This window comes from Mytilus trossulus, chromosome 5 (genome assembly GCF_036588685.1).
Source record: "Mytilus trossulus isolate FHL-02 chromosome 5, PNRI_Mtr1.1.1.hap1, whole genome shotgun sequence".
Classification (NCBI taxonomy): domain Eukaryota; kingdom Metazoa; phylum Mollusca; class Bivalvia; order Mytilida; family Mytilidae; genus Mytilus; species Mytilus trossulus.
Window position 1 is genome coordinate 14,313,300 of NC_086377.1, and position 25,593 is coordinate 14,338,892.

At 34.3% G+C, this 25,593-nt stretch overlaps 1 protein-coding gene across 1 annotated transcript; it reads right to left on the bottom strand.

Annotated features, from left to right (window-relative positions):
- Positions 1-7,632: 7,632 nt before the first annotated feature.
- LOC134718560 (uncharacterized PE-PGRS family protein PE_PGRS54-like) lies at positions 7,633-16,497 on the bottom strand. The gene is made up of 2 exons (XM_063581162.1): positions 16,117-16,497; positions 7,633-10,634 (listed from the first exon to the last, which is right to left on the bottom strand). Exons 1-2 carry the CDS (start codon positions 16,339-16,341, stop codon positions 8,283-8,285), a joined length of 2,577 nt encoding a protein of 858 aa, XP_063437232.1. The 5' UTR covers positions 16,342-16,497; the 3' UTR covers positions 7,633-8,282.
- Positions 16,498-25,593: the final 9,096 nt, after the last annotated feature.

Consider the following 25,593-nt stretch of genomic DNA (forward strand, 5'->3'; position numbering starts at 1 on the left):
AAGTATATATTTGTTAATTGCATAGCTTTTGCTATTTGAATTCATTGGTTAAAGATATTTATTTATATTGTAAAGTTTAATATTTACATCGTCGCAAAATCTTTGGATACCTTCTTTGAATACCTTCAGTGAGAAAATTATATATTTTATAAAAACACAATTGAGGTTAATAACTAAACGTATGTTAAACGGCTGCACATTCAGATTAGGTAGATAAAACTATGTTTAAAATCGAGCCTAACTCTCCTGCTAAGCATCCCATCTCCCTCTAAATAAGCGCATACTACATGGCTTCTTGTAGAAAGGGTGAATAAAAGTATCAATTGCGCTAATGCTTCTTACAAACGTTGGGCACGATATTCCTACAACACGTTACACTTAAAATGCGACGTCGAAGAGGGTCTTTGACTTCGATTAATTTTTGCAAGTTTTATTCCGTTTTTTATATTGTTGGTTGATTCTGGTTCTGTTCGTTTTGTGATGTCATTTTATCAAAAAATTACCTCGAGTTGTGGAAATCGATATAATAATGTTTACCCTTTAAGTTATTTCAACTTAAAATGCAGTACTGTCGCAAGTAATGTAGGAAGGAAAGATGGGACGGAGGTACATGTATACGGTTTTCATATCTTTTTTTATCATAGGATGTTTAACTTTCAAGTTGCATATCATCTGTCATTGTAAAATTTCTATATCTTAATTCATCCCCAATACAAATATATCTGACACTCTGCAAGTAAATCGAATATTTTTACCCTTGGTTAAATTTGGATAGAATTGTATTTTCCCTGACACATAAGTTGCCGAAATACACCCCTTCAATTACTTGAACCTTGGCTTGAGAATTATTTCCCAAGTCATCTTCAGATATATACATTTCAAAATATAGTAATCTACTCCTGGGTCGTCCGCGAAAACGGCAAATAAAAATATAATCCCGTTTTTTTTTAATTCGATGAAACGGTTTTCGTTGCTGTTTGGGATTCGTCTTTCGATTACCTCCATTTAATGCACAAGTTTATATTGACGAAAAGTTCCGGCTTCGCTAGTACAGGAACTACTTTCATCACGAAATAGCAGGACAAATCGCGAAGTAAAACATTCCGTGAACTGGTATTAAGTGTTTTGATATTGGTGACTGCATATAACTGAAGTGACGACTTTAAATGATCTATTTCGGAGTACTTCCGTAACATCAATTTCAATTTATTTTATAAAATGGGATTTTCCTCCCATTTCCAAATTCTTTTAAATAAATCGTTAAAAGCTATACAATTAATAAAAATTGCAAAATTTAACCTGTGTCGAACCTATTTCCCCGGGCGGAGTCTTTAGCAACATGCACTATTTTTTTTCTCGGCAGCAATCATTAACATCTTTCTCCAAATTTCCTAACACGATTTGTTTTAATTATCATAAACATTTAATTGAAACTTTAGCACATTTAACGTCGGAAATTAGCGTCTTTAGGATTTTAGACGTTTTAAGACATTTGGAAAAATTGGCTACCGTTTTGTAATGTATGGAAGCATTTTATTCCTTTAAGACCCAAATATGAAGTTAATAAGGAAAGAATCTTTGCATTTTTTACTCTTCGTATATCTAACTTTTGTTTTGATCAATTATTAAAAAATACGCCTTAACTGCTTTGAAAAATGAAATATCAACTTGGACAAAATGGCTACCGTTTGAAAAACGACTGTGTAGAGAAGATTTTATTGAATCAGCAATATTTGAACTCACATGAGGCAAATATTTGTACTTTTGTTAGATATTATTATTGGCTTACTATTTTTATTCATTTTCTACTATAATATGCAGTCGAGTCAAATGAAATTTAGTAAAATAACGGCTTTAACGCCACAAAGAACCGACACATGTCGTTGTTCCTGTCAAGAATCAAGAAGATCAGAGAATAGGAAATAGGATCACTATACATAACAGTAAAAACAGTTTTTCATAAATGTAACGTTGGATGGGGACATCCGTTTTTTTCACATAGCTTTCTTTTTTTAATCCTCAAATATACTAGATATTACTAAGGAGATGATCAAGAGCTGTAAAAACATAATTCAAAACATAAATTGAATTTGTTTTAATATTGGTTCGTGTTTTCTAACATTTTATTTTGTTTTGCGGATGAAATTTCGAAGATTCTGTTTTAAATCCTGGGGGTTGTAGGAACATCGCGCGTGCCTAACGTTTGAAAGTAGAAATAGAGCTATCAATACTTCAATACACCCTTATACCAAGAAGCCATGTAGTTTGCGCTTATTTAAAGGGAGATGGAAAGCTTGGCTTGACTTGGTTGTACAATTTCAGTCCTCTAATAATTCCACATTTCAATATTCCAACATGTGTGACTGCATAACTATTCTATGACCGGTAACTTTTTAATATAAACGACTTTGTCTTACTGTATGTATATATAGCCCTAGCACTATGGGCCATGTTAATCTAAATTGGTATCTATAACATATATACGTTTCTCACTGAAGGTATCCAAAGAAGGTAACCAAAGAATTTGCGACGATGCAAATATTAAACTTTACAATATGAATAAATATCTTTAACCAATGAATTCAAATAGAAAAAGCTATGCAATTAACAAATACATACTTATTAAGCTTCATGTAAATTATTTAACAATAGAATACATTTAATATGAAATTTGGAGTTTTACCAAGGGAGCTAATGAGTAAATGATAACACTGCCTGCCACACAGCATTTCGGGGACTCTCCCTCTGGTAGCTTTCTTCCCTCTTTTATAGCTGACCATGCGGGGGCTTTTATAATTATCGGGGACATTATGATGACGTATAATTGTTAATTTCTTTTTCATTTAGTCTCTTGCCAATCATAATACATATTCTTTTAAATATAGCGATGTCGTTATAACGACATAGCGATGTCGTTATTACGACATAGTGATGTCGAAATTACGACATAACGATGTCGTTAAAACGACATGTTATGTCGAAATTACGACATACAATGTAGCGATGTCGTAATAACGACATGTTATGTCGAAATTACGACATGCTATGTCGTAATAACGACATAAAATATTTTTTTTGAATGGCCCTTATCGGCTTCCGTAAATTACAGAATATTGTTCCAAGTCTTCTTTAATACAACGTAGAGAGGGACAAGTTTACAAAGGGATATTCAAACAAACTGACAATGGAATAGTGATTTGTTGCACACAAATTAATTTAGAGCTCATTTACGATGAACAGTTACATCTTTCCTCCGCATAATTATACTAAGGGTCGATCACATACCGTTTGATTATTTTTTCTTCCTGGAATATTTTTTGGTTAAAAATGGCTAGTCATTTTGTTTAATTTGTTCGGGGCGTACTCCATGTTTTAGATTCACCAATATAGCTCTTTCTTAAAAGAGATAAGTTTAGCACATCAATTATCGATCCAATTTGGAAACCACGTTTTTATGTCCCAAAGGATTTGTAGCTTTTGTGGGATCAAAGTTGTTGATCATAGAGGACCAACGGGGATCAGATGTCCAAAGAATATATCTTATGACTTTTCTTTTGATACACGTAATCAGGGACAGGGTGCTAATGCTATGTCTTTAGAAAATCATTCTTCCACCCCCGATAAAAGTTAAAATGGCGCGCTGGAAACCATGGCGGGTAATGTACCCAAAACCCCGAAACAAAGCCTTGACGAGACTTTGTCAGCTCTAGAGCAAGAGAATGAAAAACTTTTAGAAGAAATTAAATTGCGTGAACTTGTCGAAAAGAACAAAACTCTGAAAAAGAAACCTAAGCAAACGGACTTTAACGTGAAACAAAAACAGGACCAAACTAACAAAATTGATTTAAAATCCTTGAGAAAAGACGAAGACTTGAAACAGAAAATAACAGAAAAACAGAAAGGATTAGTGAGCAAATTATTCATATCTGATGATTCCGATAGTGATACAGAATCAGAAGGTGAGATTCATTTCACACAAACATTCAAAACACTTAACTATCCTAAATTCAAACTCAAAAAGAATAAAAACCTTTCAAAATCTGGTTCGTCTAGAAAATCTAGTGATAAGGCAATTTTTCATATCGCATGGCCTCATGAGTTTGCCGGGAGTGACGATATCGAATTCATGTCCTTAAGTATGCCTGCTCTTGTCAGAGGAGAAAATTACATTATACATAATATTGAACCCGCAGAATATAGAGACAAACGTGCTGAACATCTGACACAGCTTATGTTTTATAGTGAACAATTTATATGGTCTGATGTGCTTGCATTTCACAAAGATGTACTACGAGAAATAGAAAGTGGTCGTGCTTCATGGAATGACAATTTTGAATTTTGCAAAGCACGTCGCTTGTATCAGTCTCATCCTAGGTTTTATTGTTCAGCTTACAACAAAGGTTCATGCAACAAAAAAGAATTACTCAAAAATACTCTGGGTTTATTGGAGGAACATTTTTGTAGTTCATGCTGGATTAAACGAAAAACTGTAATGAATCATGCTGCTAAAGACTGTCAAAGTCAAAAACAGTTCCAGGGTAATGCAGGTCGAGGTCGAGGTTCAGACTATGTCCAAAATTGGCAACATGACTTTCCTGCACACAGATGACTAGGAAAAGTATGTGGTAATTCAGCTAAAACTATTGATGTATCAACACAAACTGACAATTCTTATACACATAATGAAATCAATGTAATTTCCAATTTCTCTTTAAGGTGGTACCCAACACTGTCACTAAAATTAATTTTGCTCGTTTAATTTTGATAAAATTTTGACACAGTATTTACTTTGACCCCTTAACAAAAATATAAAATTTCAAAAATTTGGATATTAGCAATTATATGCTGCTTTAAAGCCTTCAAACATGAGAAAATCCCATAATGTATATACTTCAGATTGTTTTTAGATGTCTGTTGTCATTTTTGGTCTCGCTTGACGGAACCACTAGTGGTATGTTAATGATATTTTGTATGCAGTTGTATAACCATTGGCATATGTCATTTCCATCGAGATTATTGGACTCCGCTTCACGCTCAGAAGAAAACGCTATTTCTCTTCATCAAACATATTGTCGCTCATTTGAATTCGATTATTTTGACTGAAGATAGATTCGTGGTTTATCGCCATCTTGGATTGTACTATCGTAGTACACAATCAGTCTAGTTATTTGCCCAAATCTGCAAATGTTTAAACAGATGTGCAATTGTATTGGTTAGACTGTTTATTTATAAACAGAAAACTTGATTATTTATTGCAGTATCCAAAATGTTTAAACAAATACTAAACATTTGTGTTTTAGAATCAAGTTTTTCAACTGAGCCATTTAATGAGAGATGACTCTTTTAGTAAAAAAATATACTGGACTGATAGGCATTTGTTTTAATTTTTACTTGTAGCAAGAAAACCAGTTCGGTGACACCATTTTTTATTTCTGTTTTCTAAATGCCTATTATAAAGCCTATCTTTTCAAAATTTTATCTAATTGATTTCTTTTTATGCCCTTAAATGTGCTTTTTCATGATCATTTTAAGCAAGTTTAGACAATTTTCAACGATTCATAGCTTGAAAAATAGCAAGGTGATCCATCCTTTTTAATATATTTTTGAAATGAGCCTAGTAAAATCTTCATTTTGGCAAAGTATAAGAAAATTCTACCGCAAAGAACATAATACCTATGATTTACATTATAAACGTTTATATTCTTGTACCTGGTACGATTATAATAAGATGTGAAATAACGCCCATAAAACGTCAATCAAACAACAAAAACTAATGAAAGACATATACAGAAAACATAAAGTATTAATGTAAATGTACGGAAACCTAGTATTGACTATAGGTTTCTCGTTTGCATTGTTTTACACTGTCATATCGGGGCCTTTTATAGCTGACTATGCGGTATGGGCTTTGTTCATTGTTGAAGGCCGTACGGTGACTTTTAGTTGTTAATGTGACTGTCTGTCATTTTTTGTCTCTTGTGGACAGTTGTCTCGTTGAATATCATACCACATCTTCTTTTTAATATATATAGTATTTGCTCGTTGTTAAAGGTAGTACAGAAACCTATTGTTGACTATAGGATATGGGTTTTGCTCGTTGTTAAAGGTAGTACAGAAACCTATTGTTGACTATAGGGTATGGGTTTTGCTCGTTGTTAAAGGTCGTACGGAAACCCATTGTTGACTATAGGGTATGGGTTTTGCTCGTTGTAAAAGGTCGTATGGAAACATATTATTGCTTAAATCTACGTGATGTCCGATATTTGTCTCATTGGAAATCGTACCACATCTTCGTATTTTATATTCAACAAAATACAGGTGTCTATACAAACACAATCTCTAAATCGTCTCTAATTGATGAGTTTTAAATCTTTTAAATAATGAATAATTTGATATCAACACAAAAAAAAATTAAACAACATCATCAAAGATATGACATCGGACAATCAATGATGCGTTTTCTGACTTTGAAAATCTACATTGTTATTTGACAGAATTATGCATTTTTTGTGCAATTCTATCCCTATGTTTTATCAAATATGCATCGATGAAACTATGGAAATCTTTTATATTCAGAAATGTATCTCTCATGTATACCTTTTTACTCTTCTTTTATGTCTGTGGTTGGTTACATTTATTTATTTATTTTCAAATCAAAATAAAACTTAATTTAGTATTTTGGCTTCGATCATAACGGAAAAGATAGTATCTTGTGGAGGTCTTGAAGTGTGTGTATTATTTTTCTAGTTTATGTTATAAAAAAAAGGCAAATGGGGTAATTGTGTGCAACTGTTTGGGCATCACCACTACATGTGCATGTACAAAGACTGGCTACTTTGACAAAATGCTTTTCGTCGTTGTTAGTGTTTTTTTGTATGATTATTTTCTTGAACGAGTCTGGCGTTAGTGATTGGCATGGTTTTATGTACTGTTGCAACTCTCCGGTGCAGAGACCGAGGCTCATAAACTCAACAGACATGCCTTCGGATAAGTTCGGAGAGCCGAAAACCTTGCCTACTATTAGCTTTATACTGTTGTGTTGGTAAAATTCGTATCCGGAGCAGAAAGTTGTTATGAACTTAATTTCTAGATTAATACTTTTCTAGTTAAATTTAAAAAATAAAAAAAGATCATGACTTTATAATTAATCGAAAAGACTACACAATCCAGATAACTTTTTTTATCATTATACATAATCCAGATATCACTTAAAATAATGTTTTTATTAACTGTTGATGATGATGGAATTATTTAACGACCTTGACCTGCTTTTCAGCCCTTGCCTTGCACAGGGTGGCCTACCGAAATTGTCTGTTTACCGAATGTGTTATCACTTAAGCAACGCGACGGGTGCCACATGTGGATCAGGATCTGCTTACCCTTCCTGATCACCTGAGATCATCCCTCGTTTTTGGTGTTGCTTATTCTTTAGTTTTCTATGTTGGGTCATGTGTACTATTGTTTGTCTCTTTGTCTTTTTTTCATTTTTAGCTATGGCGTTGTCAGTTTACTTTTGATGTATTAGTTTGATTGTTCCTCTGGTATCTTTCGTCCCTCTTTTATTACATAAATACATACCGAAAGTTTAATACATGAAAAATGGAAATGGAAATGTATACGATTCAAAAACAATATATTTCCCAAATTTTATTTTTGTACTTTTGTCTATCATATACAAGTACCTCTCATAACCTTACGTCAAAACAACTCCGACAGTGACTCTTTGTAAAACTACTCCTTCATTATGAACATTTAAGTATAAATTACGGTCAATCTATACATAACATATTATTGACTTGTTAAATTTTTTGCGTTTTGTTCATTGTAGAAGGTCCGTATGGTTAACTTCATCAAAGTCAATTAGGCCCTTTGTCTCATGGGCAATCATTCCAAATTTCTTTCTTGTTATTGTACAAAGTTTTTCGTGAGTGTCTTTATTTCCCTGGATTTCATGGATGAACTTATTTCCAGGATTTCGCGGGTATATGTGAACTAAGAATTTAACTTGTTCAAGCGATAAGAATGAAAATAAAATTGTTTGTTTTATGCAGAACTTTAAAAAACCATGAAATGAAGTATCCCAATACATACATTTTCCCCCACAATGGACAAAAATTGATATAAACAATATGATCGATCGAGATCGATTTCACAGCCATTATTTTAACCTTAAAAGCGAGTGGCAGAGTTGATAATAAATGTATGGCAGTTTTATCGAACAATGAACTTTCAATGGTATTTTTAAACGGAATGTATAATTCCATAGAAAAGTAAGATATGAGTTAGATCATAAGTTTAGAAAGTAGAATTTGATCTTGTGTCATACATGTACAACTACATCTCTCTCTATCACAGACGCCTTTAGGGCAATTGTTATTACACCATTTAAGAAGTCCGGGAGTATGACTCCATTCCGGTGTTACGGTACAAGATAGAACAGTTCCCGGTAAGCAGCTCTCCTCTGCTCCGCCTCCCATCATTTGTGAAAAGAGTGAAGCCATTCCGACTTCCATAGCAGGAGTCCCCTTTGCTGCTGTATTCCCAACGGTTCCGGTTGAGGACATTGATCCCAGATTAAAAGCATCAAACGGCATCTGTGTTCCTAATTTACCAAATGGTGAAGTGTCAGACCTCTTTGAACCACTAAAAAGATCAAACCCTGTTCCAGTGGAAGTCATTTGATTACCTCCAAACAAGTCTATACCTCCTTTCCCGCCAATTCCATTTCCACCAACTGCATTTAATATTTCATTTCCTTCACCACCAAAACCCATACCTGGTAATTGGGCAAGTATACCACTCAGGTCAAGGTTGATTGCTCCTCCAGGCTTATTGCCAGATCCGGGTATCTTAAGTTTTAAGTTATTTGCAGATCCGATCCCGGAATTAGTTCCGGGTCCTCCTTTACTTCCACCATGACCGCTACTTCCAGTTCCGCCTTTTCCACCATGACCTCCAGTCCCACCATTTCCACCATGACCTCCAACTCCGCCATTTCCACCATTACCTCCACTATTACCATGGCCTCCAGCCCCGGCCAATCCAAAATTACCTCCTGCGTTACCATGACCTCCAGGCCCACCTTTTCCTAAATTAACTCCACCATTACCATGACCACCAACATGAGCACCATTCCCACCTGTTCCAGTGTGACCTCCTCCATTACTATGACTTCCAGCCCCGCCCATTTCAAGATGACCTCCACCATTACCATGACCTCCACCATTGCCATTAACTGTACCAAAATCAATAAAACCATGGCCCATATTAGTCCCTCCTGCTCCATGACTGCCTACACCGCCATTATTTCCACCGGCCATGTCAAAAGGATTGCCTACAGGTATTCCGCCAGCTCCTAAATTATGACCATTGCCACCATTTGTATGTGAAGCAATGTGACCATGCCCATGACCACCATTACCGTGGCCTTGACCACCAATGCCACCAATGCCACCGTGACCATTATTACCACCTAGACCGTCAATTGCTCCAAGTCCCTGTCCTGGACCTGCAGGACTGTGGACATCGATTTTCACTTGTACTGTTTCAGTTTCGATACCTTGAAGAGGTGCGATTGGCAGCTCGTGTGCTTGTATTGGACCTGCTACAGAACCATCAATGGGCGAGACTAGTCTTATTGGTTCACCAAATGCATCACCTTGTAGACCATGTAACGGTTGAGGAAATGTATTGCCAATTACCGGAAGTCCATTGTCGAGCAGAACTCCATCTGGTCCATCCCAAATAGCTGTTCTATCGCCACCAATATTTTGAACTCCTCCTACAATATTTCCTCCCTCAGATATCAGAACCCCATTACCATGGTTACTGGGTCTAGGGAAGGGAAGGTGCACGCCGTCAAAAATAGCTACAGCACCATTACTGCCTCCTAAGCCTAACTCAGGGCCATCAAAAACTATTCCGTTTCCGATATCAGTCAGCTCTCCTACAGTTCTACGAATGCCTCCGTCTATATGTTCACCACCAGTTCTAAAAATGCCTCCGTCTATATGTTCACCAACAGTTCCAATAATGCCTCCGTCTATATGTCCACCAGCAGCCATTCCAAGTCCGAGCGCCGCGTCAAAGTTGTGTTGTTCATTTAAATTGAGTTCTCTTCTTAAATTCAAACTGTTAGAATTGCCAACAACTTCACTTATAAAGGTTCTTCCTGGTCTGTCGGCTAAACATTGACAATTGCAGGTTAAAGGACATACCCCTTCACCACAGCCAATGGCACATAAATAGTTTGTAGATTCGCCATAAATCTGCGCTGTGCAGGACACAGTCTGATGTTTATTACAAAATGGTATAAGCTGTTGTTTTTCTACTGGTATCAACAAATGCGGAATTAAAGCTTTAGAGAATTTGACCTTGGCCTTGGGTAGGCACTCACAGATACAAGGTTTAAAGCATGGCTTCCCTTTACACAATGTCACACACTTTCTCGTTGGTTTCCCGTTGAGAACGTAATACGGGAACTCTCGACATTTAGCTATGAAGTTGTTTGGACACATTCTTGGACGTCTACTGTAATCAAAATTAATTTCCGTTTCTTTCCAAACTTTGATGGCCTTTTTGGCGACCTGTATAGGAATGACGCGTGCATTGACGCCGTCCAATTTCATCTTTGGCTGAAAAATAAATAGAAAAAATAGTGTTATACTAAAATATATAAATCCTGTATATATATATATGTACTTTCACACTGTATCGTGTAATAATTATACCAAATAAATGCGCAACGCTGTAGTAATACTTTTCAAATCCGATGTTGAATAGATCATATCTTATTATTATTATACTTCAGTGTGTTTTTTCTATATAAAAAGTAATGAAATAGTTGTGCTATTTCATTCCACGGAACCATTTGCCAGTCAATAGTTTCAAAGACTATTGCCCCGGTGAATAGTTTCATAATCATCTTTCCCGTACTTTTTCATGCTTATTTTTCATTGGACGAAAATGATGTCATTGACTTCTGCTTGGTTACGTATGCTTTGCAACGTCAAACTCCCGCTAATATTGTAAACGGTGGAATCTGTTTGTGTTGATTGTAATTTCACTTATAAGAAGCAATTATAAAAAAGAAAACAAAATCTTCATGGGGAATTTTTCAAAGATCTAAAATATAGTACCTTATTCTTAATATGGGTTCGCTCTCCGTATATTAAAAGTGAATTTGTATTTGGTGTATTTTAGCTAGAATTTTTAATATGCACAATAAGTTTAACACAAGTATTTCTAGTCTTGATTGAAATTAATGAAATATTTATTAATACAAAACGAATTATAAAAAAAAGTATAGTTCATCATGTGCATATAAAGTTATGTGACATTTTTGTTTTCTTTCAGATGATATAAATACACTTTTAGAAAATTAGTTATTTGGTATATATATAAAATACTTAATGGCTGTGTTGTTCAGTATAATAAAACACCTAATGACTGGGTGTGCGGGTAATAGCAAGTTTGTTGTTCCTTCGCCTCGAGCAATAGTTGGTACCTCAGGGACAACAAACTTGCTATTACCCTCACACCCAGTCAATAGGTGTATATTATTATATGTGTAAAGAACTTGATACACACATCGCATATCATATAAAGAAAATCAATCTCGACTTCTCATATATCATTCAAAACTTATCATGCAAGTGTTCAGTTAGACAAAGAAATATTGACTCCGCCCTTTCGATTTTGGAACCCTAGTCCAAATAATTATGACGTCTTGAAAGGCTATAATAAATTTTTTTCTTTGACGCCTTAAATAATTATGACGTCTTTTAAAAAAGGCTATTATATTTTTGTTTGTTTGACGCCTTACGTCAAAGAAAAAAAATATAATAGCCTTTCAAGACGTCATAATTATTTGAAATATTGGAACCCATGATAAACGTCTGCAATTTTTTGAAAAGAAAAAGAACAAAAACATAATCAACTTTTTAGTAAGAATAATATTTTATCATTTCTATGAAATTTTTTTAGCTTCTGTTCCGAAAAAACATGTAAGGCATCGCAAAGCAGAAAAAACAAAGCAACGTTTCGCTACTTGTTGATTTTTATTTGTTTGCAGCTTTCATCGACTAAAGATCAATAAAATACATGAATATTCATAGTGTCGGAATATATTAATCGAATTACTTTTTTATAGATATAGGAAGATATGATGTGAAATCAGAGTGCCAATGAGACAACTCTCCATCCAAATAACAATTTAAAAAAAAGGTAAACCATTATAGGTCAATGAACGGCCTTCAATACGGATCCTTGGCTCACTGCACATTTTAGAAAATGACAATTTTTTAATAATTGAAATAAATTACGCCATTTAATGAGACAAATTGATATAAACAGTAAATAAAGTACAACTATGTACTCATCATTCTTTGGTGTGTCATAATAACCTTATATTGTTTTGGACAACAATAGATTCAAACGACCCCCTAAAAGCAACAATACTATTTAACTGATCATTTGATGGTTTAAATATGACAGTTATTTATCCAGAATATTTATTGTCTTTTCCTTATAAAGAATATATCTGTTCTCGAGTACAATGCCGTATTTATATATATTAACACAAATTAATAATAAAAACTTTAAAAGGTTAGCAACTGACTTATTCTGGTCTGGACCGCTTTCAGATTTTGACTGGCAGTTCTTCATTCAAAATACAATTGGGAATGGAAATTGGGAATGTGTCACAGGGACAAGCACCCGACGAATATTTTTAATAATTTTAATAAAAAAAATAAAGGATTTTTTTTCTGAGACAGGTGCTTGTGTACAGCCAAGGTAATTTAAATTCATAACCGTATTGAGTACCACACATAATGGACTATGTAAACGAAATCATTATGAATGTCTTATGTCATAGTGTCTACTCACTTCCGGTAATAAACTAGTCTGAGACCTGGGCTGATATGAATAACACTGATTGACTTAAGATTTGTGCCGAATGGACGGATTTTTCTACATTTCCTACGATGAATTTACACTACGGTTGGATTCTGAATAACACATTTTAAATGTTTGCTTTTTTTTTTTGAAGAATGCAAAGGTTTTTTTTCCACTAAGAAATATTCACTAATTGTTAACCTCAGACCAAAGGTTCCGGTTGAGAAATGTCCCAAAAGTTTGAAAGTATCTGAAAAAAGAGGGGAGCAAAGAGAATAGCACAAACCGTTGCCTTAATAATTTCCAAACAGAACAGCCAATTCCTCCTTTTAAACTCAAGTTTCCTTCAATTAGTTCAAACCGGGTTTGTCTTAAGTCATTATAGTTTTAAAATTTTAATGTCAGAGGAGGTATTCGACGCTTTCATTTAAATTATTTTTTTTTTCTTCAAAAAACACTTAGGTATTGGAAAAAATGCGTTCAGAATATTAAGTTGTCATCTGCTAGACAACAATATTTTTTTTCATCAAATTACCCCCTTTTTTAAGAGTTAAATGATGTTTCCCTTACTGGTGTGATCCAGTTAATACCAGATTGACAGTATGATTGTCCTGTTGTCTTCGAATGTCAACATTTTGTGGTATATATAAAATTTATATAGGAAGACGAAACAATAAACATGGTCGCATGTTGACATTATATATACATGTTGTAAAAATATCCAAAATGACACGTTTATATTTGCGCTTGCTTTTATTTAATCGTTTTTATTTATCACGCTGTCAGTAAGCGAGGATATATATACTAAGAACCTATATGTACGTAATTCCACGCTTTATTGTAATCAGGAGTTAGTACATCCATGTAGGTTGTATAGTATTTGAAATAGTCGAGTAACATAATATGTGACGGTATAAGTTTAGTTTCATTTGACCGACTTCTGATCTGATTACAATATTTGATGACAATTTCAACGATAAAACAGATTGTTTAATTCCCTTTTTTATCATCTTCTTTTGCATATTTTGTATTTAACTTACAATATGAAGATGTAGTACCCAGTATGATTGCCAATGAGACATATATTCGCCAGAAACCAAATTACCTAAATTAATTAACATAGGTCACCAAAGACATTCAATACATGTACTAGTATTATATGTTTCTGAGGTCACCGTAAGGCCTTCAACAATTATAAAAATCCATATCTTGTTAACAAAGCAATAACAGATTAAGTTTGAATTTTAGGTTACAGCTCGGGTTTTACTGTGACTGAGTAAAGTGTGTTAAACAACATATAATTACAGATTTCACGTTAGATAAGTTCTAGCTGACAAATATTCTTACCGACCATTAAACTTAAATGTTCACTAACATTAAACTGTACAATTTTACTACACTAGATCTACATGTAATGTATATGCTCTCGAGACCAACTATTTCAAAAACTAAAACCGGGTGCAAACGTTGGCGAGCTTATAAAACTAAAAAGACCGGGATAATAGACAAACCCGGCCAAGAAATCAGAGAATTGCATTGTAGATCATTTCCTTAATCACAAATGGTTCTTATGTTTTTACAGAAAGCTTGTATGCAGTAACATATATATGCGTCTGCACAAAACCTAATGCTATTAAAAACCAGACAAACTTGAATAGTAGTATATAATTGGATACGATATGTATTGAGTCAAAAAGAGTTGCATGTCTCATTTGATGTTTAAGTGTAAAAAATCCAGATACCTTCTTATTATAAATCATATAGGAATGGATACATTTTGATTTATGTCCCAGGCCTGGTATATTTTAAGACTGCACAAAGCTTTGAATTAAACACATTCTTGTTCTAATTATTGTTGTTTTAATCAATTTTTAAACGAAAAACCATTTGCTGTACCAGAACGCGCTCGGAAGACGCTTATAGAAGGTTTGGCATGCCACAAAACCAGGTTCAACCCACCATTTTTATTCCCCTTTAAAAATGTCCTGTACCAAGTCAGGAAGATGTCCATTGTTATAGTATTGTTCGTTTCTGTGTGTGTTGCATTTTAATGTTGTGTCGTTTGTTTTCTCTTATTTTTGAGATATTAAGATAAGACGTGGCACGGTACTTGTTTATCCCAAATTCATGTATTTGGTTTAGATGTTATATTTGTTATTCTCGTGGGATTTTGTCAAATGCTTGGTCCGTTTCTGTGTGTGTTGCGTTCCGGTGTTTTGTCGTTGTTCTCCTCTTATATTTAATGCGTTTCCCTCGGTTTTAGTTTGTTATCCCGATTTTGTTTTTTGTCCATGGATTTACGAGTTTTGAACACTACTGTTGCCTTTGTTTACCAATAACACAGTTATCGCCCTTTGGTACCAAAATGAACTCCCTAGTGTGAACAATGTATAACTTTTTAAATTCTTCCCAATTTATTTTTTCGTATTTTATGCATGGAATAACTAAAAGGTGATGAAAGTTCACAGTAAAAGAATTAAGTCATAGATTTTAATTTGCATGATTTAATGTTCTAATCGAACGCATTTCAAATTAATTGTGTTATTCTGCAGTGTTATTGGGTCATCATTTTTTTATGTGCTGTTTATTTTAATTTCGGTATTTTAAAAAAAAATTATTGAGTTTTTTTGCACGAAAATATAATAATTATCTACTTAATAATTAATTATACAAGATTCTTCAGTTTTGCTACTGCAAAAAAAAAGTGCGTAAAAGGTAAATAAAATTCATAACTTGTTTCAAGTTTCTGTTTGAAAATAAAATAAATAGTGCTACCCTTCCCTCCCCCCGTAAAATTGTAAAAACTTCTGTAGATATGTGTTCATTGTACTTCCTTTTCAGATATAAGTGGTTCAAAATTATCAATGTCTTTATAGATAAAATAAGATTTTAACTCTTGGACACACAACACATAAGTTTTTGTTTTTTTTGTTGGGGAGGGGTTAGCATTATTTACCAAAGAGCAGACAATTTTTTTTTTGTAAAACAAGCAGAGATGGATAAACGCTTACTAGTATTCCAATTTTTATTTGATTTTTCTTGTATTTTAATGTAAAAGAAAGTATCATAAACTGTTCTTTGGTCGGATTGTTTACTCTTGGAGACATTCCCAATTTCCATTCTCAATTTATTAATCAATATGTTATGTTTGAACAATGAAGTAATATTTTTTATCTACAAAAAATTATTGATAATTAAAGATTAATGTAAAATACTCACGTATGGAGCAGGGGCATTTCCAGGAATGTTTCCGAATTTCCTCAAATTGTTGAAATTTTCTCCAATACGTCCGCGTTTGTTCCAATTATACGAGGGCTGTGGTATTCGTCTCTGACCATATTTGTTCAAAACTCTACGATAAAATGACTTGCTAATTGGTCTTAATCTATGACATTCTATAACAAAAATTAAAGTCTGTAACATCAAAAGTCCAAACAATTTCATTTTTAAAATTCGTTCTTTTTAAACTGCAATACTGGACATTGAAATGGCCCAAGACAACCAGCACTTCAGATGAAACGGACACTAGTTCTGATTAGAATATAAAATAGTAGAATAATTATGATTAACCTGACATGTTCATTCATCTATACAAACAAGCACATAAAATATGACAAAAATCCGAAACTAACGGAATGTCACATAGCTTTATCAATGATGACTGTCTAATTAGAACTTTATCGATGAACACCAAGGGAACGAATAAAATGGCGGTACATGTACATATTTTATGGGTTTTTAATAACAAATATTGTTCGTATGTGTTTTAATATTTAATGTTATTGTTTTAATGTGTGGTACATGTACATATTTTATGGGTTTTTATAAGTTTATTGATGAAAACCAAGAAAACGATCAAATGGTGGTATACATGTACTTATTTTGTGTTTTGTGGCTTTTTAACAACAAATATTGTTCGTTTGTATTTTGATATTAAGGTAAAACTATATTCTCTATAACTATGTTATTTGTATAGTAAGAGAAATTCATTCATTGCTTATAAATATTACTGCCCTTTTTTTTGTGGGGGGGGGGGGGGGGGGGGCGATTAGTAAGATTTTTTTTCAGTTTTTTTTAATGTAATGAAGAATATACAATGTGTAATACCAATAAAACATACTTATTACCTTAGCTGTATTTCGAAAAACTTTTGCTCTTCAACTTTGTACTTTAAACTTTTTTTCTAATGCGAGCCACACTGATGAGTCTTTGAGTCTAGCGCAAATACAAAAGTTCAATCCTGGTATATTTGACGAGTTTACATACTACACGTTTGCTGCATGTTTTATTTTACGAGTTTATAGTTGATTTTATTTTAATATGATAAAACAAATCGTCAAAAACTTCTATAAAAATGCCGAATATTTGAAAGTCTGATGAAACAAATCCAAAGAGTTAAGAAGTGCGCCACTTTTTTGTCCCTAAATATGGAAGTATTACAAAATTATTCAAATGTAAAACTTAAGCTGGATATTTAAAAGTAGAATACTTCTGCTATATAAATATGTGCATATCATGGCATATTTGATAGATTTTTCATATTTAAGCTTGAACTTGAGCGTCTTTAATGGTTAAATCAGTTCAAATCTTTCACATAAACTAATTGAATCGACTGAAGTCGACACATTAGTGTTTAAAAAGTGTCTAAAATCGTTTAGCAGATGAACCTGAAATTCGAGGTCAAAATCGGCACTTAACGGCCCTTACCGGACCTTCTCCTATGTCGTGCAAACTGAAGTTTGAATGTGTTTTATGAAACAGTTCAGTTGAAAAAGTTGCTATCTATTTTGTAGGTCACAGTTAAACCAGTTGCTATATATTTTGCTATATATTTTATATACCAACTTGTCCAATTTAATTCAAAGCTTTATGTATAGTTATGTGACATGCCGACTATAAATAAAGCTTTGAATTGAATTTAATTGAATTGAACAAGTTGCTATCTATTTTGTAGGTCACAGTTGAACAACTTGCTATAATATTTTGTGGGTCACAGTCGACAGCGTAAACAAACTCCGGTTTGAAAACTAAAAGAAAATTAAAAGAAAGGGAAATTTCAAAAGTTTTTTTGTTTTCGAATGACGTCACTCTTGGAGTGATAAGTTTTAACTTTTCTATTTTATTTGTTTTCTAATTTGTACAATTTATTATTTTGTATATGAATCAGAGAGAATTTCATTAAAATAGTATCAACAGAATCCAATAAAACAAAAAACGTATAAACTATAGAAACTCGAGACGTGTTTTTTCTATTTTAGTTTTTGTTGTATGGTAGCTTTCTCATTTATAGCTACACTCACGTCATATGTATCAAGTGAGATTTTGTGCAAAATAGCATCATCCAGATAACTGTATCCTGGTTCCCAATACTACGTTCCAGGTATTAGCAATTAGCCACACACTCTCACGAAGATTGGTATATGTGTATTCCCAGTACTACGTTCCAGGTATTAGCAATTAGCCATACACTCTGACGAAGATTGGTATATTTGTATTCCAAATACTACGTTCCAGGCATTAGCAATTAGCCATACACTCTCACGAAGATTGGTATATGTGTATTCCCAGTACTACGTTCCAGGTATTAGCAATTAGCCATACACTCTCACGAAGATTGGTATATGTGTATTCCCAGTACTACGTTCCAGGTATTAGAAATTAGCCACACACTCTCACGAAGATTGGTATATTTGTATTCCAAATACTACGTTCCAGGCATTAGCAATTAGCCATACACTCGCACGAAGATTGGTATATGTGTATTCCCAGTACTACGTTCCAGGTATTAGCAATTAGCCATACACTCTCACAAAGATTGGTATATGTGTATTCCCAGTACTACGTTCCAGGTATAAGCAATTAGCCATACACTCTCACGAAAAATGGTATACGTGTATGCCCAGTACTACGTTCCAGGTATTAGAAATTAGCCATACACTCTCACGAAGATTGGTATATTTGTATTCCCAGTACTACGTTCCAGGCATTAGCAATTAGCCATACACTCTCACGAAGATTGGTACATGTGTATTCCCAGTACTACGTTCCAGGTATTAGCAATTAGCCATACACTCTCACGAAGATTGGTATATGTGTATTCCCAGTACTACGTTCCAGGTATTAGCAATTAGCCATACACTCTCACGATGATTGGTATATGTGTATTCCCAGTACTACGTTCCAGGTATTAGAAATTAGCCATACACTCTCACGAAGATTGGTATATGTGTAATCCCAGTACTACGTTCCAGGCATTAGAAATTAGCCATACACTCTCACGAAGATTGGTATATGTGTATTCCCAGTACTACGTTCCAGGCATTAGAAATTAGCCATACACTCTCACGAAGATTGGTATATGTGTATTCCCAGTACTACGTTCCAGGTATTAGCAATTAGCCATACACTCTCACGAAGATTGGTATATGTGTATTCCCAGTACTACGTTCCAGGTATTAAAAATTAGCCATACACTCTCACGAAGATTGGTATATGTGTATTCCCAGTACTACGTTCCAGGTATTAGAAATTAGCCATACACTCTCACGAAGATTGGTATATGTGTATTCCCAGTACTACGTTTCAGGTATTAGCAATTAGCCATACACTCTCACGAAGATTGGTATATGTGTATTCCCAGTACTACGTTCCAGGTATTAGCAATTAGCCATACACTCTGACGAAGATTGGTATATTTGTATTCCAAATACTACGTTCCAGGCATTAGCAATTAGCCATACACTCTCACGAAGATTGGTATATGTGTATTCCCAGTACTACGTTCCAGGTATTAGCAATTAGCCATACACTCTCACGAAGATTGGTATATGTGTATTCCCAGTACTACGTTCCAGGTATTAGAAATTAGCCACACACTCTCACGAAGATTGGTATATTTGTATTCCAAATACTACGTTCCAGGCATTAGCAATTAGCCATACACTCTCACAAAGATTGGTATATGTGTATTCCCAGTACTACGTTCCAGGTATTAGCAATTAGCCACACACTCTCACGAAGATTGGTATATTTGTATTCCCAGTACTACGTTCCAGGTATTAGCAATTAGCCATACACTCTCACGAAGATTGGTATATTTGTATTCCCAATACTACGTTCCAGGCATTAGCAATTAGCCATAGACTCTCACGAAGATTGGTATATGTGTATTCCCAGTACTACGGTCCAGGTATTAGAAGTTAGCCATACACTCTCACGAAGATTGGTATATTTGTATTCCCAATACTACGTTCCAGGCATTAGCAATTAGCCATACACTCGCACGAAGATTGGTATATGTGTATTCCCAGTACTACGTTCCAGGTATTAGCAATTAGCCATACACTCTCACAAAGATTGGTATATGTGTATTCCCAGTACTACGTTCCAGGTATAAGCAATTAGCCATACACTCTCACGAAAATTGGTATACGTGTATGCCCAGTACTACGTTCCAGGTATTAGAAATTAGCCATACACTCTCACGAAGATTGGTATATTTGTATTCCCAGTACTACGTTCCAGGCATTAGCAATTAGCCATACACTCTCACGAAGATTGGTACATGTGTATTCCCAGTACTACGTTCCAGGTATTAGCAATTAGCCATACACTCTCACGAAGATTGGTATATGTGTATTCCCAGTACTACGTTCCAGGTATTAGCAATTAGCCATACACTCTCACGATGATTGGTATATGTGTATTCCCAGTACTACGTTCCAGGTATTAGAAATTAGCCATACACTCTCACGAAGATTGGTATATGTGTAATCCCAGTACTACGTTCCAGGCATTAGAAATTAGCCATACACTCTCACGAAGATTGGTATATGTGTATTCCCAGTACTACGTTCCAGGCATTAGAAATTAGCCATACACTCTCACGAAGATTGGTATATGTGTATTCCCAGTACTACGTTCCAGGTATTAGCAATTAGCCATACACTCTCACGAAGATTGGTATATGTGTATTCCCAGTACTACGTTCCAGGTATTAAAAATTAGCCATACACTCTCACGAAGATTGGTATATGTGTATTCCCAGTACTACGTTCCAGGTATTAGAAATTAGCCATACACTCTCACGAAGATTGGTATATGTGTATTCCCAGTACTACGTTTCAGGTATTAGCAATTAGCCATACACTCTCACGAAGATTGGTATATGTGTATTCCCAGTACTACGTTCCAGGTATTAGCAATTAGCCATACACTCTCACGAAGATTGGTATATGTGTATTCCCAGTACTACGTTCCAGGTATTAGAAATTAGCCATACACTCTCACGAAGATTGGTATATGTGTATTCCCAGTACTACGTTCCAGGTATAAGCAATTAGCCATACTCTTTCACGAAGATTGGTATATGTGTAACATTCTGAATATTGCGACCGGGAACTAGTCTAGCATGCATGCAACCTATAAACTACCCATGACTAAGAACTATTTTTTTTGTCGTTTTGTAGATATAGAAAGATGTGGTGTGAGTGCCAATGAGACAACTCTCCATCCAAATAACAATTTTAAAAAGTAAACCAATATAGGTCAATGTACGGCCTTCAACACGGAGCCTTGGCTCACACCGAACAACAAGCTATAAAGGGCCCAAAATTACTAGTGTAAAACCATTCAAACGGGAAAACCAACGGTCGTAATCTATATAAAAAACGAGAACCGAGAAACACGTATAAATTTCATAAACAAACGACAACTACTGTACATCAGATTCCTGACTGATATGCAAACATTTGCAGCGGGATTAAACGTTTTAAAGGTACCAAAACCTTCTCCCTTTTTCTGAAACAATAGCGTAACATCACGACATAGAAAAACACACGATAAAATATCAATTGGCAGGCTTAACTCAATCAAAATAAAGTAAATTAAAAAATAGCTGTATAACTGACATGCACCCACGTTTTGTAGCTGTTTAACTGACATGCACCCACGTTTTGTAGCTGTTTAACTGACATGCACCCACGTTTTGTAGCTGTTTAACTGACATGCACCCCACGTTTTGTAGCTGTTTAACTGACATACACTCCACGTTTTATAGCTGTTTAACTGACATGCACCCCACGTTTTATAGCTGTATATCTTTGTTAATATTACTTATTGTTCTTGCTCCATTCTTTTGAAAGTACCGACATACCACTTAATTTCATTTCGTGCCACAAATAGATATAGGAATGTGTGGTAGGAGTGCCAATGAGACAACTCTCCATCCAAATAACAAAAAAAGTAAACCATTATAGGTCAATGTACGGCCTTCAAATGAATGTTATATACTGCTTAAAAGTATGAAATACAATTGAGAATTGAAATTAGGAAGGGTCGAAGAGACAATGACCTGACCAAAGAGCAGATAGCAGTCCGGCGAAGTCCAATAATGGGTTTTTGTCGAGCCTGCGACTTTTGTCGCAGAAAGCTCGACATAGGGATAGTGATCCGGCGGCGGCTACGGCGGCGGTGGCGGTGTTAGCTCACTTCTTAAAAGCTTTATATTTTAGAAGGTGGAATACCTAGATGCTTCATACTTTGTATGTGGATGCCTTATGTTACGAAGTTTCCGTCAGTCACATGTCCAATGTCCTTGACCTCATTTTCATGGTTCAGTGATTACTTGAAAAAAAGTTAAGATTTTTTGTAATGTTAAATTCTCTCTTATTATAAGTAATAGGATAACTATATTTGATATGTGCGTACCTTGCAAGGTCCTCATACCCGTCAGACATTTTCACTTGACCTCGACCTCATTTCATGGATCAGTGAACAAGGTTAAGTTTTGGTGGTCAAGTCCATATCTCAGATACTATAAGCAGTGGGTCTAGTATATTCGGTGTATGGAAGCATTGTAAGGTGTACATGTCCAACTGGCAGGTGTAATCTGACCTTGACCTCATTTTCATGGTTCAGTGGTTATAGTTAAGTTTTTGTGTTTTGGTCTGTTTTTCTTATACTGTATGCAATAGGTCTACTGTATTTGGTGTATGGAATGATTGTAAGGTGTACATGTCTAGCTGGCAGGTGTCATCTGACCTTGACCTCATTTTCATGGTTCAATGGTCAAAGTTAAGTTTTTGAGTTTTTGGTCTTTATTTTCGAATCCTTTATGCAATATGTCAACTTTATTTGGTGTATGGAAATATTTGATGATCTATATGTCAGTCACACAGGTTTTATTTGACCTTGACCTCATTTTCATGGTTCATTGCTCTGTGTTAAGTTTTTGTGTTTTAGTCTGTTTTCTTAATCTATAAGCAATAGGTCAACTATTTTTGTTGTTTGGAAGAATTGTTAGCTGTACATGTCTGCCTGGCATGGTTAATCTGACCTTGACCTCATTTTCATGGTTCAAAGGTCAATGTTTAGTTTTCTTGGTTTATGTTAAGTTTATGTGACAGTTGTAATAAAGCTTTATATTTAGGACTATCAACATAATATCAATGATAAGTAAAGAAGGCGAGACATTTCAGTGTGTGCACTCTTGTTAATGCAGCGAGGCTATCCCGCTCCTGGAGACGTGCTTCAGCTGGCCCCTAAACAAAAATGTATACTAGTTCAGTGATAATGGACGTCGTACTGAACTCCAAAATATATAAAAGGAACTAAATAAAAAAATCAAACAAGACTAACAAAGGCCAGAGGCACTTGACTTGGGACAGACGCAATAATGCAGACGGGTTAAACATGTTTTTTTTTTTTTTTTATCTCAACCCTCCCCATATTCCTCTAGCCAATGTAGAAAAAACATGTATGTGCTTTGATTCGACTCTTAATACTGAAAAGTTACTCAGAAATTTCATAAACATTGAAACAACCATTTTTTTCAATTAATTGTCAAGACGACATTTTATATACACATGACACTGAACAATAAACATGTTTAACCTTTACAAGTATTTTGTATATGATACATATCCTTAATTTGTTTTATAGCCTTTTATCACATGACCCGAAAGAAAACCGAAGGTTTTTTTGTGTTTAAATAACATTATCATAATTCAATGAAGGAATTTGTGTTTCGTTAAAAAAATAAAGAATGGTTATATTGTTTCGTTTTTCATCTGTTCATGGCATCATTTGTTTTCTTCGATTTTTCTTTTATTGGTTGTCTCCTTGGTCATATTCACGTATTCAACATGAAACGAATTAACAGAAAATCAATATGAAATCTTTATTGGACTAACTTGCATCTTTTTTGTAAAACAAATCATAGTTATAAACATGAGAATAGAAATGGGGGATGTGTCAAAGAGGCAACAACCCGACTATAGAGCAGACAACCGCCGATGGGTCCTAAATGCAGCGAGAAAATCCCGCACACGGAGGTGGTTCTCAGTTTTATATATATGCATATGTATATGCATAGCACATTCTATATGTAATCATCAATAAATTGATTTAACTTCACGTAAAATATATTACTTTTTTCTTTTTATATGAAACTATCAAAACACCAACAGAGTCATGTTCATTTCTAACCACAAAATCATGGATGGCAGCAAAAAACTTTGTGTATTGTTGCACTTTTCGTACCTGAAATGACAGAGTACTTTCCAACTGACTTGTTTAAACACTAAAATAGACATGTTGTTATTGATGAGAAAGGCAGGTTTATTGCTGTACCTGTTTTAACATGTATACAAACATATATATTACCAAGGTGGTCACTTAAGGTCAAAAGGTTAACTGATGATAAATGTTTTATTGATGAGTTACTGAACTATAAATTTTGAATTTATCACTTTAAATTAACTTTTTCTAATATTTGAAACTGAAAGATTTAATAAACTTTTCGTGTTTGAAATTTTTGAAATTTTGTCATTTCTTTAAAAGAAATACCTTTACAATATTATACACATTACATTGAAATGTGTTTTCAGTGATTTAGGATGACGGTGTGGGTGGTACTTACAGAATACAAAATAAACGAAACATGAGCAGAAACTTAAATAAATAAATATAAATAGGAAGATGGGGTATGAGTGCCAATGAGACAACTCTCCATCCAAGTAATAACAGATATAGGAAGATGGGGTATGAGTGCCAATGAAACAACTCTCCATCCAAGTAACAATTTATAAAAGTAAACCATTATAGGTCAATGTACGGCCTTCAATACGGAGCATTGGCTCATACCGAACAGCTAGCTAAAAGGGCCCTCAAAGTTACTGATTTAAGACCACTCAAACGGGAAAACCAATAGGCTAATCTATATAAAAACGAAAAAGGAGAAACACTTATGAACCACATAAACAGACGGCAACCACTGAATATCAGATACATAGATAAATATAGAAAGAACAAAAAGACTAAAGGAACACTTCCAATAGAAAGTTTGAATTGGTTAAAATTGTCATCCCTTTCCCTGATACACAGCTACTTTTGCATAGGTACTATTTCTGTGCTAAAAATATGTAGTAATGGAAATTTACTTTTAATATTTAGTACTATTTCTTTACTTTAAAATTATTGTAATATTTAGGTACTTGTATTTTACAGTACTTGGTTTGTACTAAATATTTTGGTACACAAATAATACAATATTCCATGTTTGAAAATCATAATTTTAAGAGATTTGAAATAGAAAAACTTTCAAAATGCTGAAAATGTAACGGTAATAACCAAACTCTGAAGTACCTTACTTTTGAAGTAAAAAAATACAGGTACCTAAATATTACAATAATTTTA